Genomic DNA, 18,465 nt, shown 5'->3' on the forward strand with positions numbered 1-18,465 from the left:
AAATTTTTATAACAGCAGTGCTTGGACAGTAGTTGTGGCTGTAGGTCAAATCACAGGTTTATATTAATGCGTACTTTCTAATATGTTACTGTTTCTATAGTAACAACTCCAGACAAACAGATTTTAAAAAATTGTTTCTGACTGTTGATATGTGGAAGTTATTTAACATTTATGTAAGTCCGTAGAGTCAATGCTTAACACCAGTCAGAGGTAAAGCTGTTCCTTCGTGAGAAAGCCTTCAGGACAGAGAGCTTTGTGGTTTCTCAATAACACGGCAAACTGCATTTGTGTGTCTCATTAACGTCAAGAGTGAATAAACGAGAGGCCGGTGAGTGTCCAGTATAACGTAAGTGATAACAGGATCTTGCTTGTTTCTCGGACATTCCACAACATTGAACACCACTAAATGGTGAAAACATACATCAGTAAGAACGCACTAGTGTTGGCAAACTGCTGTGGTATAAGAGGACTAAAACACTTGTAACACATGCATGTTATTGGAAAATAACTGTAGGCCGTAGCACATCACTTCATCACTGATTATTTTCCTGTAACGGCACGCCCCATCGTGTTTAATTCCTGACCTAGAATATACAACAAGTAAAAGCACTCACGCCAAAGATGCCCTGCTTTTTGGTCAATGTGCCAGCACTCATGGTCCAGAAGTAAACATGAGACTTCCCACAAGTGATGATGATATTGGTGTCTGCAGGGTTGAACTCCACCGCAAACACTGCCTCATTAGTGCTCTGGAAATCACAGCACAGAGACATTACAACTTTACTTTACCAACTTTACCAATATCTGTATTTTAAAAAAAAATCCAGATTAAAAAAAACTTGTCAGGTTAATCACATAATTTTATCTAGAAAACAGCCCAACAACACCGTACAACAACATTACTGTAAAAATATGACATGAGACAAATCATCATGGAATAAAAAATATATAGTTGCGTTTATTACAGCTCTCCATTGTTATGAATTCACTCTCTCGTTGTGCACAGCATTTCCCAGCGCAACAAGCACTACTTTCGTGCCATGTGGTTTGTTTTGGGTTCTCAATGTACTTTTGTTTACAGTGACTTGTGCCTTTGTTTCTGTTTCTAGACCTGTCTCCACCTCAGTTCCTTCACTGGTCTGTTACCTGATTGTGTTCACCTGTTTTTCTAGATCAGTCACAGCTCCAGGTTACTGTGATAGGCTCTAGAGTGGTAGTGGTAGTGTTTTTATGTGGAGCTTCACTCATGTTCACACACAAATATCAAATTTATAGGCATTAGTCATGTCTCTCAAGACCCAACTGTGGATTGGTCGAGAACACTTTTGATGTTTTTTTTGTTGACTTTTAATAATACGCAATACACGTCATATTGTCGCATATTCTTTTGTTGCTCAAAGACATTGTAAAAATGGCTTTTCAGCTCAATTTAATAGTACCAACCTTTTAGTCTGCCCTCATATGACCTCACAATGTACTTATGTACAATTATCTTTTATTACCAGCACAAATAGTCTTTCCCTGAGAATCCATTTTATTTTGGTTGTAGATTTCTCGTGCATCCAAGAAGGAGGCCTAATTAATTAAACTGTCCAAGTTGCTACTAACAGCCTCTCTGGAGCGCACAGCTGAATAGCTGCATAATTACAACCACACTTCAGAAACAGATCTTCAACCAGAAGTTGAACAAGCTATCAGATTTGTATGTACACGCTGGTTCCACTGAGATACTAAATCACAGGGATATCAAGACAAATGGTTCCACTCTGCTGAGCACACTCCCACAATGCCAAAGGTACCTACTAAAAATAAAACAATGAGGAACAATTAGCTCAATGAACACCCACTCCTCTACACCCCCATACTCGTCCACTCAATACCACGGCTTAAATATTTACACCGTTGCCATGGTACCTGCAATGGAATGGTTCTTCTGGAAGACATTTTTCTACGTCTATGCCAGAGATATGGACAGATATAAAACAGAGAAGTTGAAAGCTGCTGTCTGCATATTTGACTGACTGAATTTAATATTAGAGGGGAAAAAAAGCTGTCACAAATGACAACATGATATTACAAAAATAATACTATTTACTTGAACTGTGGAATACTGATGACTTTAACAGGATTGAAAGAGTCGTTTTCCCTAAAGAGGTGTAGCACATTCCCTGAAAATACCTTAAAGGTGATAATGTAAACAGGATATACAAAAAAAAAAAAAAAAAAAAACCCAGAACACTGGGAGTGTTGTGTGGGTGTGCTTGTGCATGTATATACCTTTACTTCAACAGTTTTGGTGTTTTTGTTCCAGTCCCAGACAGACAGCATGTGCTCATTGGAATCATCAATCACACACAGAAATGTCCCAGCATCCTGTGCCAAAACATTAAACAAGGTTAAAGTCCTGACAGATTATCAAAATATTCCCTTCCATCATCTCACTGCATTATATGTTATGACTGCTACACAATACGTACTGCACTCGAGAAGGCCACAGATCCGACGCCTCGCTCAAATGTGCCCAGACCAATCTGCTGCAGCGTCGTCAGTGTAGTGGAGTCCCAGATGTGTACAAACGGCTGTAAGGGCTGGTGAGAGAACACAGATGAATACACAGAGTTCTGAGTCTGGAGGAAATAAGAGTACTGCAATAACCACTACATTAAATAAACCTCTGCAGTTCAGTTCAACTCGGTTTCACTTACCTTGCCATCTTTATCCACACCTGCCGTCTGTCCGGACGCTATGAGCACTTTGTTTGGATGAACTGCTAGACTAAATAAACAAAACAAAACAGAAATTTAATACAAAACACAACTTAAAATCCACCCTGAACAACATGCATAAAAAAATTTATAATCTAATGTGTGATCTTCAATCGTGCAAAAATATTTATTTCATGATTCACTTCTGAGTTGACTTTTTGGTTTACGTTTCTTTCATCGAAATGTTGGTCTATATTCACTTTGCTTAACAGTTGCCCTTGCTTCAGCTCTACCTAAAGTGACTGATGTAGCGGCGCTTTAGTCCTTTGTACAGCTCTCTCGCTTCCTCATCTCTAGGCTCTGCTCAGACAGATAAGGTTTCAGCTTTCATGCTAATCCTACTGCTAATTGCATCATACTTGTCATCTCATTAATCGCTAACAGGCCAAGCCAAATTTCTGCCGTAAATCAGTGCAACTGTGTCATATAGATAAACACATTGCTTTATGGAGCCTTGAGTCCAATGTTTGCAGTCTCCACTATCTCTGTGTTGGATTTCTCATTAATATGACATTGAACATTGCTGGAAAATGGTAAGTGAGGAAAAAAAAAGCTCTTGCTCTTTTGTTTTTATGAGCTAACAGAGAAACTTGACAGTTATCCCTTATGTTTCAGATAGCTGAAAATTGTTCTCCTATTAAATGTCAGTAGCTATGTTTCCATCCAAGTTGCGTATTGAACTATGCAGAAAATTTGAATCTCGCATAAAACATTTGTGAATAAAGCGTTGAGTAAAATCGAATAAAATCGTCACTTCGGGGGAAACTGGTGCAAAATATCAATACAAATGAAAGTTGTTGCAACTGTGGATCTTTTTCAAATATAATAAATGATGAAATGCTATCACAATCCTCATCTTATCTTGCGATCGGAGGCGGATAGCTGATATTTGGGAACGGAACAGCATGAGACAGTTCTGGGAGGTAATTATTCCAAATCATTTCGACATCAGACTTTGGCTCAGACATTTTTTCAGGCATTCAGAAAAACACACTGGCCAGATGCGCTGAATATCCAATCACATCAGCCAATTATCCAATCACATGATTTGTTGAGGCAAAGTCACATGACTTTGTGGTTGGAAACATAGCTATTGTAACTGCACTATCATTGTCTCCCTGTGTTGTCAGTGTGGAACACAACTGCTAACTTCTCACAAGAAAAATGAAACCACCAAACCAACTAGCACCAGAATTGCTAAACACATAACAAATATCAATATAAGGATGTTTAATGTTTCAGGGTGTAGTTTTCCTTTAAAGATTCATTTTAATAGTAAACATGGTTTATTTTTCTAATTTTAACACGTGGAACAAAAAGAGAACATTTCAAATTGTAGCAAGATGAGTACTGTATATTTTTTGTATACTTTGCGTGTTGATGTGATGTACTCACCATCGTACACAGTCTGTGTGTTTACGGTAATAGCGCTGCGTTCGTCCGGTGACGTGGTAAAGAACTACTACACAGGCTATAAAATACACTGCCTCCCCTGATGGAAGCATGTACAAGTTCCCCCTACAGTCGCGTCCTCGATATCCATAGCTAGGAGCAGGTCAAGGAATTTCATTTGGATTATAGTGTAAGAGATGTTTCTCATTAACATGCATATTCTGAAGATGGCCCTGGACCATAATTGAAAGTGGATACACCCAATCCAATTCCAGCTTCTCAGAAGGAGGGTCCATCTTAAGTTCTTCATAGTTCTGGATGTTTGAAGGAATGTACATAGTGATCGGCCGCCCACGGATGAACATTTTGATTGACTGACCTAGGGTCCAATTAAACAGGGAATAATTACATGAAATTCTAACACGGGTAAGATGGAAAAAAATATCAAAGCTTGAAACTAATATTGGCATAAGAATTGTTGAAAACATAAGAACTATGTTAATAATTATGTTATCACTTATGCTTTTATTTAATTATAAATTTATTCAAAGAACATGTTAAATACAGAATTACAACGAAAATTAAATATACCAAAATATATTTTAACATCCAATCATCTATTAACACACATATATACATATATATGGTGGTATATCAAGATATAGATACAAAATAGGGTGTCCTATAAGTTCAACATCATAGGAATAACAGTATATATATATATATATATATATATAAAAATAAATGATGTATCTGTGCATTTGTTTTGCTGTTTATTCTCTCTCCAATGATTCTGGCCTTATGAGCCACTCTATATTCATATACTGTAAGTCATAATCTCGTACATGAAGGCTTTACTGTGTATTTACACACCAGCTAGTTCTGGTCCACTAATTTGATTGGACAAGTTCCAAGAGTGCTTAAATTTAGTATAACTGCACCGGGTTGTTTCACTGTTCGTATCACTCCACTTGTCTCTATTCACCATGTATTATAATTCCATATAGTTTGTTCCATATATACTTTAACAGGAATGTACATAATCAATGTGAGCTAGAGAGCCAGCTGGCCGACGGGCTATAAAGTGGGTGTTACTTGTTCGGGATCTATTTCCGCTAGCGGAGGAAAAATAAATAGAACATTTGGCCATGTTGTGTCTGAAATGTCTCAATATTAATTTCTTGTTTGTAGAACCGTTAAGCAATCGTGCGATATACTGAATATCGGCATGGCTATGATTACCAGTGGCACTCGGCCAAACCACAGCCATGCCAATGTTCAGTATAACAGGCACTCTTACTCGTGCGATATTGCTGAAATGAAACGGTATCTAATCCAGCTAGACAACACTTTATTTGAGAATTCTGAGGTTTACACACACTGTAAAACAGTAGAATGAAATATACAATGACATATATACATGTATGTGAAATATTTTAAAGGCAGAGGCTACTCGATTGTAGGTGAAAACAGAAAGGCAGATGCTTAGTCACAAGGGACGATTGTTGCTAGCAAATTTGGTTTACATTATATAATAGGAAATCGAACTTGCTAGCAAATGTGATCAATAGTTTTATTTACACTAGCAGCTTTGAAAATAGTTCACCTAATTTTAGCTAGCTTTATCAAAACAGTTGCCTACTGATTTACGCAACAAAATGTTAGCTAGATTGTTAGGGCTTAGATTAAGAATCACCGGCTTTTTTGTGACACTAATCTGCTTAAAAACCCAGCTTGGTCTGATCAGCTATCATCTGCCAAATCACACACCGAGCTGGTCAGACCTTCTTTTCCAGTGTTTCTAGATAGTAGATGATTAACACTCTGATTCCTGAGTACTAATGGCTTTTCCTTGTTTATCCCATTTGTTAGCTTTGGTAGGAATACTTCCTCATGTGCACCATGTGATCGCAAAATCAGTTATGATAGAGCACTGAGTGTTTTCTTGGTGTCCCCCTGGTTGCACATGTTTGCTTGTCAAATAGTTTTGTTTTAGCACTGCATTCATTTTGTACAGTTGCATGCACTTCCTTTCTAAACACTTCATTTGGCATAGTAACATTTCCAGACATGGTGATTTGAATATGTACAGAAATAGAAAAAAACCCCACTATCTACTCTACTGTAGCAACAGTCACTGAGCTATTGATGAATGTTAACTCTACAGCGTGATACTGCATAGTTCCTACTGTAGCCTTTCTATTACACCATTACACTGGTGCTAAATCTGTGTAGAATTGTGAACTGCAGAACAGAGACACCTACCCTGTGTTCCTCTCCTTGACCCCTGGGATCCTGAAAGAGAGAAATACATACATAAACACGACTAAGTCTGCAGATCACAATCCGTCAGCCACCTGATCTCAGCCATGCGCCAGCACCGTGGCCCAGATTGTTTCTCCAGCAATTTCCCCACGACACTGTCTAACTCAATTCAGACAGAAAAGGAAGAGTTCGGCTTCAACCGCAACGCTTACTGGCCCGTTTAAGCAGTCGGGGCACGAAATCCCATCTGTGCCCAGTGCAACGTTATGACAATAAAAAGCGTAAAGCCAAAAACCGCTATTGCACTTGGCAGAGTCGGCTAGCTTCGAGTCATACTGATGATGCTGATCTGTTTGGATGGATCACAGAACAATACATGGTGTTTTACTCTAGTGCGCAAAAAGCAAGTGAAGTGTAGGAAAGATTTTGTAAATAATCCCAAGAGACATGGGCAGGGGTTGTTAGTTTGTGTTTTTTCTTGTTCTATTCATGACAGCCAGAATTGTATCGGCTTAAAAAGGGTTTTCAGTCAAAAAAACAAAACAAAAAACAAGTATCAAGAATCCCTATAAATAGAACACCCTAATCCTCAACTATGCTCGGTGTATCTGGAAAGACCGCTCAGTGTCAGTGTCGTCATGACACTTGATTCAAGAACGTGAATCAAAACGAGGAACAGGGTACAAACGCTTGGTACAGTGATAACACTCAATACTTCGCAAAGAGTGAATGCCTCGAAAGTCCTTTCAAACTGTGATGTGATTGTTAGTGAGATTGGATACACGTGTGCGTGATTAGGATGAATGAGTGTTCTGGGAATTGCGGTCCATGGTGGCCATGTTTGTAGGCCGTAGTGCAGGATGGGAAACAGTCACAGGTGTTTGATAAGACAAAACAATAAAAACATCGGTCCTAGTCCTTAAAAAACGTTTCCCAGTTTGCTGGTTTACTGGCTTTTTATTTACTGTACTTACATTTCAGGATTCAGGCAACAGACATACTGAGATGACCCGATGTATTCAAAAATAGTGAGGAGAAAAAAAAACATCTCCCACGAGTTTTTAGTTCTTGTGGCAGAGGAAAGAAGGCATTCATCGTTCCTGTCAGAGAGTTTAGAGTCGTGTGGTAATGCAACTAACCACGCTGAGTGAACTTCCAGCCGGAGCACACAACACTAACAAGCTCTCCTGTGTCTGTGTGTATGTGTGTATACGCACGCATGTATATCTCTACACCAATTTTCCCATGGGAATGAAAGAAGTAGAAATCCAGGGTGCAACTGTCTTTTTTTTTTCCGTTTAAGGTGGAAAAACGTGATCGTATCTTCTAAGTATTGTATAGAGTTTCTTTCAGAGCAAGATGAAACTCCCCAGTGTTTTTTATTTCTTTATTTTTTTTAAAGCGGTGCCGAGCCAAAAAACTTTTAACTCCTAAAGATGCGACATGAGCAATTCCTGTGAGTTCAGGCATTTGTAACGTTTAACACAAAACCGTGTAAAATAAGTTTTTATTTCATTGTTTTCATTTTAGCGCAGCATTAAGATTTAAAAATGCTTGTGAAGGACTGCGTCTGCACAGGATTTTTAAACCATAAAGCGTTTCCTTTGTTTGATTTGCCAAGGAACACTGCTCTGAAAATTCATTTGGGGCTGGTATATCAGTCAAAGAAATATGTTCGCCTGTTGCATGAACAAAGACTGGGTTGAAACAGTTCTCTAACATTTTTTTGTCTTTATCCACCACAATTTTTAACCTAAAGGAATGAAAGTAGTGAGGTTCGTATTTTTCCCTACACATCCACCCACAAACTCACATACACACACACACACAGACAGACACAGACACACACACAAATTCATTTTTCACTCCAGTTCATTGGTGTGTGTGTGCATGTTTGGGTTGGATTGGATTGCACATGAACAGGATTGGATCAGGACCCAAGCAGGCAAACAGTGTGTCAATGCTTCACTACAGTGCTGTTTGTGAGAATGTGAGGAAAGAGATGTTTTATTACCTGTGCTGGAGAGGAGGTCTTTAGCTCGGCTATTAAAACAATGAACCAAACAAGAAGAGAAAAAGGAATATTGTCAGTGATCCCTGGAAATTTTCAGTTGCACAACACGACGTATACGTCATTGAAAAAGTCTGTGGGAATCTCTCGATTCATGTCACCACATGTTAAAATCCAACAGGCTTAAAAGCTTGGGGCTTGATATGTGCACTACTGCTTGTACTACTGCTTACGTTGAGATAAAGAAGATGAAAGAAAGTTATTAAGAACTGTGTCTAGATCTTCTTTCTCTTTTTATAACTTTGCATCTTTTCAAATCCATGAGTAAAGTGGATATTATAACCTGTAGATCTTCAGCAAGTTCCTTTTCTCTAATGTACTCTGATTGGGTTAGATCCAGAAATAATATTTCTTTAATTTTTTTTTTTAATCTGTTGGGTTTTTTTTCCAGTATGTGCCAGTAAACATAGCATGTAATTGTAATACAGTCTGTACAGGATTTCGCAGGATTACAGAGTTTTTTTGTAATCGTTGTGGCCAAAAATGCTTGATTTTGCTGCGGCTTTCCACAAAATAATCCCCCCCAAGAGTTCACATTATTAGAATTCTCCCCATACTTTATTGAATACATCCATCAAAATCAAGGATCTCAGCGCTAAAGAACATGGTTACAGCCCGTAGGTTGGCTGACAACATACAAAATAGTTGGATCTGTATAATCCATGCCTGCTTCTTTCAGAGTAACATGAAGCTAGGGTTGAGTTTTTCTAAGCTCCGCCAAAAGAAAGGACATACTAACATCCCAGGGATAATTAAGGTGTTTGGAAACGGTCCATGTTTGTAAAAGAAACAGCCCATGATGAACGTAAACCCACTCACCTCTCTAGACTCGGAGATCGGGTCAGCAGGTTGGTTGATGATGCTGCTTTTTTAGGCATTCGCTGTTTGGTTTTGTCCTGCGTGTCCTTACCCAATTTCTCGCTATTCCTCCGTTCCCTGTACACAAACAAGTCTATGTGACAACTGATTTAAGGGGCAGAGAAATCATTTCTTTAATAGTATAATAGCTAGGTGGATTATGGATTTAAAGCATTTATATAAGATTTGAAAGGAATTGTTTTCAAAGCACATGGTGGGTTCTCTATAAAGTCAATCCAACACACACACACACACACCCAATCAAAACACTATAGTACTTATGGCTTAAACACTCCCTCTGACACAGAAGAGGTGTTTAAAACTAAAAAGCATTTGCTCTGTTTCAGCGCAAACGTAATCGTGCTTGAACGTACTCGAAGCGCTGTGTGTGGGCGCGTGAATTGAACGGTTGTTTCCTTTGACACACACCCCATTTCCTGTTCCTCTAAGAGAGTCATACGCTCTCCAATTTAAGAAATACGAAATAGGAAACGGCAGCAGTCCTGGCCAAACAAGGAAGTGAAACTCTGCTCATGGGGCATCGACTCCTGTCCATCACACACAAGAGTGTGAGGTTTTTTTTGTTTTGTTTTTTTTACAGCTATCCAAAATGTCATTAGGTTTTAGATGAAAATTCAAACTTGAAATGAAATTAACAAATCACACTGTGACAATTGTTACTACTGCTGAGTTTGTCTTACAGATGCAACCACAGCCTCCAGTTTAAAGTCTGCACATGTAAAGCTGTGGGTTAATAATCTGATTGACCTCTACAAAGCGTATAGGTGCATTTCTTCCCTTTCTTTCTTTTTTTTCTGATACACCCTACTCCTCTTCACCTTGTTTTACCTCTCCGTTTATTGTCTCTTTCCGATTGTACTGTTGCACTGATGAGCGCCGAGTTCACCTGCTCTGTATTCTGTAGTTAACTCTTGATCTGCCCTGCCACTGAGCTCTCAAACGGCCACTTTTCCACTCACAATTCCTGTCACACGCACACACACATATCGCTCAACACCGCAACGGAGCCAAAACTTTTATTGTTCATCTCCGCATTCCTTGTCATAAACAGCCTGAATACTGGCCGCCATGATTGCTGACAAAATCAGTCTAATAAATCTAATTACATGATATACTGGCGTGCACGCAATCTTTCTATGCAAAGTGACGCTTATGAAGCTTCTAAAATCTACAGTTCTAAGATCTTCCTTTATTTACACTGCATCACGCTAATAACAATAAATTAAAGGGGATGAGAACTTGCACTGTGTAAGATTTCATTGTGCTGTGTTGTGTTGTGTTGTGTTGCATTTTCCAGGATAAAATAATTACAGAGCAAAAACCATTCGTTTTGGTGAAATACACATGCTTTCTTGACAGTCAAAAGTTAATTCCTACACACACACACACACACACACACACACACAAGAAATATTTCAAATGCATTATTCAAAGAAAGATCACCCAGAAACCTGCATGCACAAAAACAAGGCAGAAAATACAATGCATCAAAGAATTTATAAAATATACTCGATTAGATAAGTTGATTTTGATTGGGTTAGTGTGCAATCATTCCCCAAGTTTTTCGGTTCTACAAAAGTTTGTGCCACTTTTGCAGAAACCAGTCCAAGATGCAAATGTGCTGTGAGAGAATTCTTCATTCTCTCGTTGGGATAAGTATTTATTCAGCCAAACAGCTCTACTATAAACACGCCAATGATCACTTCCTTCCTCTGACCAATTTAGACTTGAGCAATGACCTCACTTGCTCTATATGCTGCAGTAAACTTTCGGTCTAACCCGCGGCGTCTCTCGTCATTGAGCTAGCGCGTAAACACTACTGATCCTAGTCACATTTTCCACTCAGCCTAATTCTTCACACATATCACTCAACACTATAGTGAAGCCCGAAACCATCTCATTCAACCCTGCAGTGCTTACCATAAACAACTTTAAAACTGGAAGTAAGCATTGGCATCGTCTCTGCTAAAACATAATGCCGAGCAGCGTCTAATATAATGTGGTATTATGTGATATAATGACATGAATTAAATCTTTCTATATAAAGCTTCTTTTTTTTTTTTTTTTTAAAGTTTATATAGAATCTAACTGCAAGTCCTTGCTCAAGATTTTGAAAATTGCATGCTATACTTCCAGAACTGGAAATTATAAGGTTTTGTCTGACTTCTTAGGCAAAAGTGAGTTCATGTTAGACGCTCTATGATATTTACATGCAAATAAATATACGTGAGAAGAGTGGACTCCAAAATACTGCTTTAAACTAAAAGAAAATATTAAGCTGGAATGTTTTATCTGCTCAAAACTTTCATTCACAAAATTATAAGGTCAGAACCTTATAATTCCAAGGTTTCAATTTAGCAAAATGTTATTACAATTTTTTTTTTTACAAAGTTAGAATGACTTGCAATTTGGCTTTCAATGGACTACATACGCTATATTTAACCTCGTTCATATATAGTAATAGGCTTGCACTAAAAAAAGGGCTGAGCTTAGCACTAATCCCCAACCCTGGCCCAGGACTCTAAATATTATAGATTTGTCTTCAACAACCTTCAGTGCAGTTTACACTCTGTGCCCATAAGTAGCCCTTAAAAGTCACATTCATTCAGACTGTTCTTCACCAAAGGCTTAAGTTGCATCTTGGAAAAAAAGGAGGCATTTGTAGGTATTAATAATTAGAGCAGTAGCACAAGTGATAGGGTTAGATTTTGAACGAAGCCAAAGCAGGAAGGTCATGCGAGGATGGAAAAAGACTGGTTTGATGGGTGGGTAAACGCACAGCAGTTTCTTCTCGCCTTCCAGAATGGGAGAAAGGGGTCCACTGTGTGTAGGCTCTTTAGGCGGCGCTGGAGAACTAGAAGTTGGAGTTTGAGGGGCCGAGCCTTGGCTTTCTTCGCTGCTTTTGCTGTGTTGTTGTTGGAGGCTTTTGATCGTAGTCCGCTGGATGGTTTCTTCTACTTTAGAGTGCCAGCCTTTGTCCTTCTCTTCGCTGTCTTCTTCCTCCTGACTCTCCTGCTGAGCTTTGTGCAGGGCCTCGTCCATGAGCGAGACCCCTTCGGGAAGTGCGTCCTCCAGAGAAAGACTCTGGGAGGCCCTGGTGAGGGCCAAAGGTGTCCTCTCGGGTTCAGGGTTCCAGGGTTCAGTTTGTATGGCCTTTTCACTAGTGCCTGTTTTCAGGCTGGGGATGGAGTGAGCTCTACTGCCCTCTCCATTTTCAGCTGAGTGTGAGACATGGCTGAAGACACACACAATCAAGAGGGATTCAAGCAATAAACCATCATGTTTTGCATTGAAAAACAACTCTCGCCCTTGAAGTCTGATATGATTGAGGCCTAAAATAATTTTTTAACACATAACCCTGAGTATCATTGCAAAAAAAGTTGTTCTCAGTTAATTACATTAAAATATGCTAGAGAATATAAAACCTTTAGAAGCTCCATCTGCTGAGAAGTATAATTCAGGTACACCAATATGAACTATAATTTGATTTAAACACAAAAAAAAACTTCTCAACAAACTGTATATCTGTTTTCCTTCAGTGCAATACTGTATATTGTTCAGGGACTGCTACACCAAATAAAAGGACCATGATGAAGTCCTAATGTTCTTACAAACCAAGCTCAGCTGTCCCAATGTCTGAGTGTGCCAAAGAATGTTGTGTTCTTTCTTTGTTGTGCTAAATGTGTTCGTGAGAAGACTGCATTTCTCACAACTTGAGGAACTTGCATCTCCAGGGAGTCATTACAGAAAGAAGCTTTGTCATATCCCGTCCGCTGACCGAATCATGCAAAGTGATTCAGTCTCTCTTGTAATGAATATACTGTACATTTAAAGTTAGTGGTTTTGACTTTAAAGTTTATTCCACATTTTAAAGAATAATGATTGCTCATAAGGACATGCTGGTTGCCCATTGTGTTTCATAATGAACAGCTCTAGATGACAAAATACAGTGCTTTTAATATGGTTGAAAAAGTACACAGATGCACCTGCACTGATACCTGTCGGATGTGTGGTGCAGTCCGTCCAGAGAACTGGTGGAGTGTCTGTAGGGCTTGGAGAAGCCATCAACGCAAAACGACTGATTCAACAGCCGAGATGCACCAGGGTTCACTGTCGGAATAGACACACAGGTACTTTATATTGTATATCCTTTTCACATATCCATCAAATTCACGTTAAACTAGTAATAGTAATTAAAAAAATAAAATAAAATAAAACATCACTAACACCTAAAATGTCACATCACAATATTTAGATTCGTACAATAGTATTTAAATCTTGGATGCTCTTACTTGCAATCAGCTGCTGCTTCAGTAGTGGGATCTGTTGGTCGTGGAGGCGGAGCTTACGCAACGCATCGGCCAATGAAGACTTGAGCAGTGTGATCTCGTCTTCCTGTGCCTGCAGGCGTACTTCCATAAGTGAGAGCCTGTCTGGAAACTCTGCGCTGCTTCCAGCCGACACATCATCTATACACATACACAGACACAATCAGCACCTGGTCACCTTAAATCATTGTCATGAACGTTATATCGTTTTCACAGTCATAGTGATACTCTAACAATAATTCAGTGTTCTATCATGGTTTCAGGACACCAGATTCAGAACAATAAATACAATGAAATACAGCCAAACAGAGGACTGCTAATATCATTAACTGTGATATAGACAGGATACGCCATCTGTAGAGAATTACAGCCAGTTACAGCTGATAAATGTATCATACGCTTTGCATATATAAGGAAAGCAGAAACAAAATTCCCATGTCTAAGCCATGTTTCACTATGTCCCACGAAGACATGCATATGTACTCATAAAGGGTTGTGCAATACAAGGGAGGATAAATCACTAGCACAGGCATCCAGGAACAATCATATTATGTATCCAGGCTACCAGTTTTTCATTCACAGTTACCCAGTAGACAGACAGGTTCATATAATGGTCACCAGTGGTTTTTTAAATTCACTCATCCAACAACCACAGAAAGAAAAACTCCTTTGAAAAGTTTTGCTTCGTTTAAACATGTTTGTTTAAACATAACACACACCAGTTGGTTCATATATTTTTTAAAAAACACCTAGGCGTTGTAACATATATTTTTTTAAATCATGACACCGCTGCACTACATAGGCCAACCAAGGATTTGTTCTAGGTGTTGGTACAAACTACACTATATGGCCAAAAGTTTGTGAATACCTGACCATCACACCCATATGTGGTTCTTCTTTAAACTGGTGCCACAGTTGGAAGCACGCAATTGTCTAGAAGCACACAATTGTCTAGAAGGGCTTTGCATGCTGTAGCATTACAATTTCCTTTCAGTGGAACTAAAGGACCCAAACATGTTCCAGCACTGCCCGTGTGCACAATCTGAGGTTCATAAAAGACATGTTTTGCCATGGTTGGAGTGGAAGAACTCGAGTGGCCTGCACAGAGCCATGACCTCAACCCTCCTGAACACCTTTGGCATGAATTGAAATGCACCAGGCCTTCTCACTTGACATCAGTGCCTGACCTCACTAATGCTCTTGTGGCTGAAAGAGCACAAATCTCTACAACCATGCTCCAAAATCTAGTAGAAAGCCTTCTCAGAAGAGTGGAGTGGAGAACTAATCTGTGTTAATGCTCATGGTTTTGGAATTGGCACATATGGAAGTGACGGTCAGGTGTCCACAAACATTTGGCCATACAATAATGATAGGTTTTTCACATCAAAACATGACATTAATTTAATCAGTTAAAACATTTACTTTTTACTTTTTAATACTTGAGTACATTTGAAAGTTCCTTTCTTTCACTTGAGTACATCATTGGCTGGATACATCCACTTTTAATTAAGAGGCATTAAGTATAATTTCTCAGTACTATTTTTCATCCCTGGATAGATATTTCTTTTCCATTTTTCTCTATTTTCTCCCTGATTTAGTCATTTGCCAATTCTCACTCACTCTCACAAGACAGCTACCAACCACTCTGAGACACGTGAAGCCAGCCAACTCATCTTTTTCATCATCTTTTCAAACTGCTGCTACATCAGTTGACATTAATCCATGATTGGCTAAAGTCATGCTGATTGACACCAGAGAGAGTAATGTCATCCCTCCTACCCAGACAGCATGGCCAGTTTTGCTCTTTAGTACTCCTGGCCATCCATGGCTGTGGCATTGTTTGGATTTGAACTCACTTTTTTACTCTGCTTTTTTTTGTTGAGCCAATCTGGAGCCAATAGTTGTTTCTTTATTTAATGCAAGAAGCTTGAAGGTAATTGTGGGTTGAATAAATGACAAAAAAAGTTAAAGCACTTCTACTACAAGTACAAGATTTCTATTTGGTTACCAGTGTTGGGTAAGTTACACATAAAAAGAAATCCACTACAGGTTACTAACTGCTACTTTAAAATTGTAATCTGATTACAGTACTGATTACTGCATGTAAAAAGTTATCAGATTACTAATTACTTTACTTTCACGTTACTTTCAAAACCAATCAAACCTACAAAAATACACTACAAAGTGAAACTCAGTTTTTTCAGTAATTTTAATGTATGACATGATCAGAAAAAGTCGGATTTATCATAAAACTTGCCTCGGGTTTTGTCACTGTTTGTAGGACTATCAGACTGATAAAATATGTGTAATAAATACAGTGCCATGCAGAGTACATTATCTTCCCTTATGCTCTGCTCATATCATGTTCACGTAAACTGGAGCTAATACAGCCATTTACACACCTTGTTTTCTTGCTCAGCTTCAGACACTGTTACTGTCTCAGTGTCAACCCCTTTACTGATTTAAAAAAAAAAAAAAAAAATCAGCATATATCCATTTTTCCTCATACTGACTGTGAGTTAGCGCTTGGCAGAATTGAGACTGTCAGCCGATAAGACACGAGTATTTCCACATATTTCCCCGTAAACCCTGTCTGATTGGTCTCACCTCCATTCACTGAAGATATAAAATTACAACACCGCCGTCCTTATATACTGACGTTCAGTTACGCAGTGACAAATCGCTCCAAGTGGAGAACTATTCGGGGCTAAAGAAAAAATCTTTTGGGCAAAACGTCATTTATTTTAAAACGCATTTTACTTAGCATTGTTTTCTTAACAATAAATTTGTAATGCAAGTAACGTAATGTTATTGACATCAGTAACTGCAATCAAATTACATACATTTAAAATGTAACGTGTTACATTACTGCATTATCAGAAAAAGTAATTAGATTACTGTAACCCGTTACAAAGTAACACCCAACAGCAGTTACACCTAACACTGTTGGTTACATCAAGCTGATAAGCTTGGCTTGTACCTGTTACAGCAGATAATGTTTTAACATGCCAGTAAATTAGGTTTTCCTGTGTTTAATTAGTGTTTGGCAGTTTTACAGTTTGTTTGGGGTTTGTTTTTTTTTATAGCCAATAAAAAATCTGCCATGTCATTCATATACTACATGAACCAACCAAGTCTCCAGTGTCTCTTATTACCATTTATATCCACAGAAATGGGATTATATTTATATATATAAAATGATTCCAGTTAGTCAACATGACACCTCTGTAATAAAATAACATGACAATATGTTCAAATTGCTTCTTGGAACTTGCTAGCTAGCATTATTTAGCTAGGAGGGTTGTCAGATCTGTGAGACAAACCCAGTAAAATGACTATTCAAAACTAGCTGGTCAACAGAGTTAAACCAATACTGAAACTCAAAAGCTGACCCTTACTATTTGTAGTTAATATGCATTTACTACAGTGTTACAGTACTACAGCTTTATTTCTACAGGTACATCATTTCCCCTGTACATTCACTATATTCCAACACTATCTACTGTTTTCATTTCTAAAAAAAATGTCCAGATTACCAAGTTTGAAAAACACTGGTGCAATTAAGCATGCAAACTTCCTGGAAACCCTGGAAGCCAAAAGAGGCTACTGACAGAAACTGCTGCACAAGTTGTTTCAAAACACTCCACAGGTAATTATGTCATAACTACAAATACCAATCCCAACGAATTTTATCTTACAGGTGTGGTGTCGTATAATCGTATAAATGAACTAACAAAAAATCACTCTGTGACCATTACACCGCTTTTCTAAATCAAATATGAACTCCTACACTCTACACGCCCTGTACAGATTCGTTACATAGATATTTCTATTGTTCTCTGGCCTTGTAGTGACAGAAAGTCAGACAGACTGACTGAAGAGGCTGTTAGAGAGGTGGATGGACAGACAGAGAGACATGTTTACCAGAAAGTTTCTAAACTAGAATCGTAGTTGAACCCCTGAATTTTCAGCACTAATATTTATGAGCTGAGATACTGAGGTAGTTGAAGTAGTCACAAACATAGAAGCACAGAGTTTCTGGACTAGAACCATCGGGGCCCTCTATTCACAAAAGGCTCTTTGAAAATGTGGGAGGTTTCATTCTATGCTGTCTGAGCCAGCACTCATGAAATCCCTCAATGTATTACAATAAGCAGTTGACTTACCAAATTACCCAAGCAAAAGTGGTTCTAAAAACCACAAATTCAACCTATATAATTTTTTTAATTTCCAAGTTTCTGACCTTATTCAGGACCACGACATGGAAAGGGATTAGAATATATAACTGAAGCCTCTGAAGAAGTTGTTGCAAATTTGTTTGGTGTGGACAGCTGGCCAACATGGACTGGAGTTCTGAGTGTCCTAGCTTATAACCTACAAAAAGAAAGCCAAAAACTCTCTTTAGCGTCTCTGTTTTACGACAGGTCTAAACGTTCATTCTGAACATTAGAAACAAATGCCTTCCTCATGGATCACTGAAGCTGAACCCAGTCCAGAATCTTTACTTGCAACAGACAAGACTTGAGGCATCTCATGCATGTCAACTCACTGAGTAAAGTGATAAAAATCCTACCTCATTGGTCTGAATCCTGCATATGTCTGAAAATTCCTACCTTTCTCTTAATTGCAGTATAAAATTTACAGCAGTGGTGGCTCCGTGGTTAAGCTTCTGCGGTTGCAAGGCTGCAAGTTCAAATTCTAGTACTGCTGATCCCTTAACCCTCAACTGCTCAGCTCAATTGTAAGTTTCTTTACATAAAACTAT

At 38.5% G+C, this 18,465-nt stretch overlaps 1 protein-coding gene across 5 annotated transcripts in view; it reads right to left on the reverse strand.

Moving 5' to 3' along the window:
• eml3 (EMAP like 3) overlaps window positions 1-18,465 on the reverse strand; it is a 44,129-nt gene that overhangs the window by 12,624 nt on the left and 13,040 nt on the right. For 2 of the 5 annotated variants that reach the window (XM_053628833.1, XM_053628831.1), the window contains exons 2-13: window positions 13,665-13,841; window positions 13,371-13,482; window positions 12,152-12,607; window positions 9,313-9,429; window positions 8,437-8,465; window positions 6,423-6,452; window positions 4,416-4,536; window positions 4,161-4,310; window positions 2,706-2,775; window positions 2,478-2,588; window positions 2,278-2,373; window positions 615-749 (exon numbers count right to left, since the gene is read on the reverse strand). In XM_053628833.1, coding sequence (XP_053484808.1) covers window positions 615-749; window positions 2,278-2,373; window positions 2,478-2,588; window positions 2,706-2,775; window positions 4,161-4,310; window positions 4,416-4,536; window positions 6,423-6,452; window positions 8,437-8,465; window positions 9,313-9,429; window positions 12,152-12,607; window positions 13,371-13,482; window positions 13,665-13,841 — 1,604 coding nt within the window. Of the gene's footprint in view, window positions 1-614; window positions 750-2,277; window positions 2,374-2,477; window positions 2,589-2,705; window positions 2,776-4,160; window positions 4,311-4,415; window positions 4,537-6,422; window positions 6,453-8,436; window positions 8,466-9,312; window positions 9,430-12,151; window positions 12,608-13,358; window positions 13,483-13,664; window positions 13,842-18,465 lie in introns of all 5 variants that reach the window. The other 3 variants (XM_053628832.1, XM_053628830.1, XM_053628834.1) reach the window with 2 other exon arrangements.

Source organism: Ictalurus furcatus, chromosome 7, assembly GCF_023375685.1.
Source record: "Ictalurus furcatus strain D&B chromosome 7, Billie_1.0, whole genome shotgun sequence".
NCBI classification, from domain to species: Eukaryota; Metazoa; Chordata; class Actinopteri; order Siluriformes; family Ictaluridae; genus Ictalurus; species Ictalurus furcatus.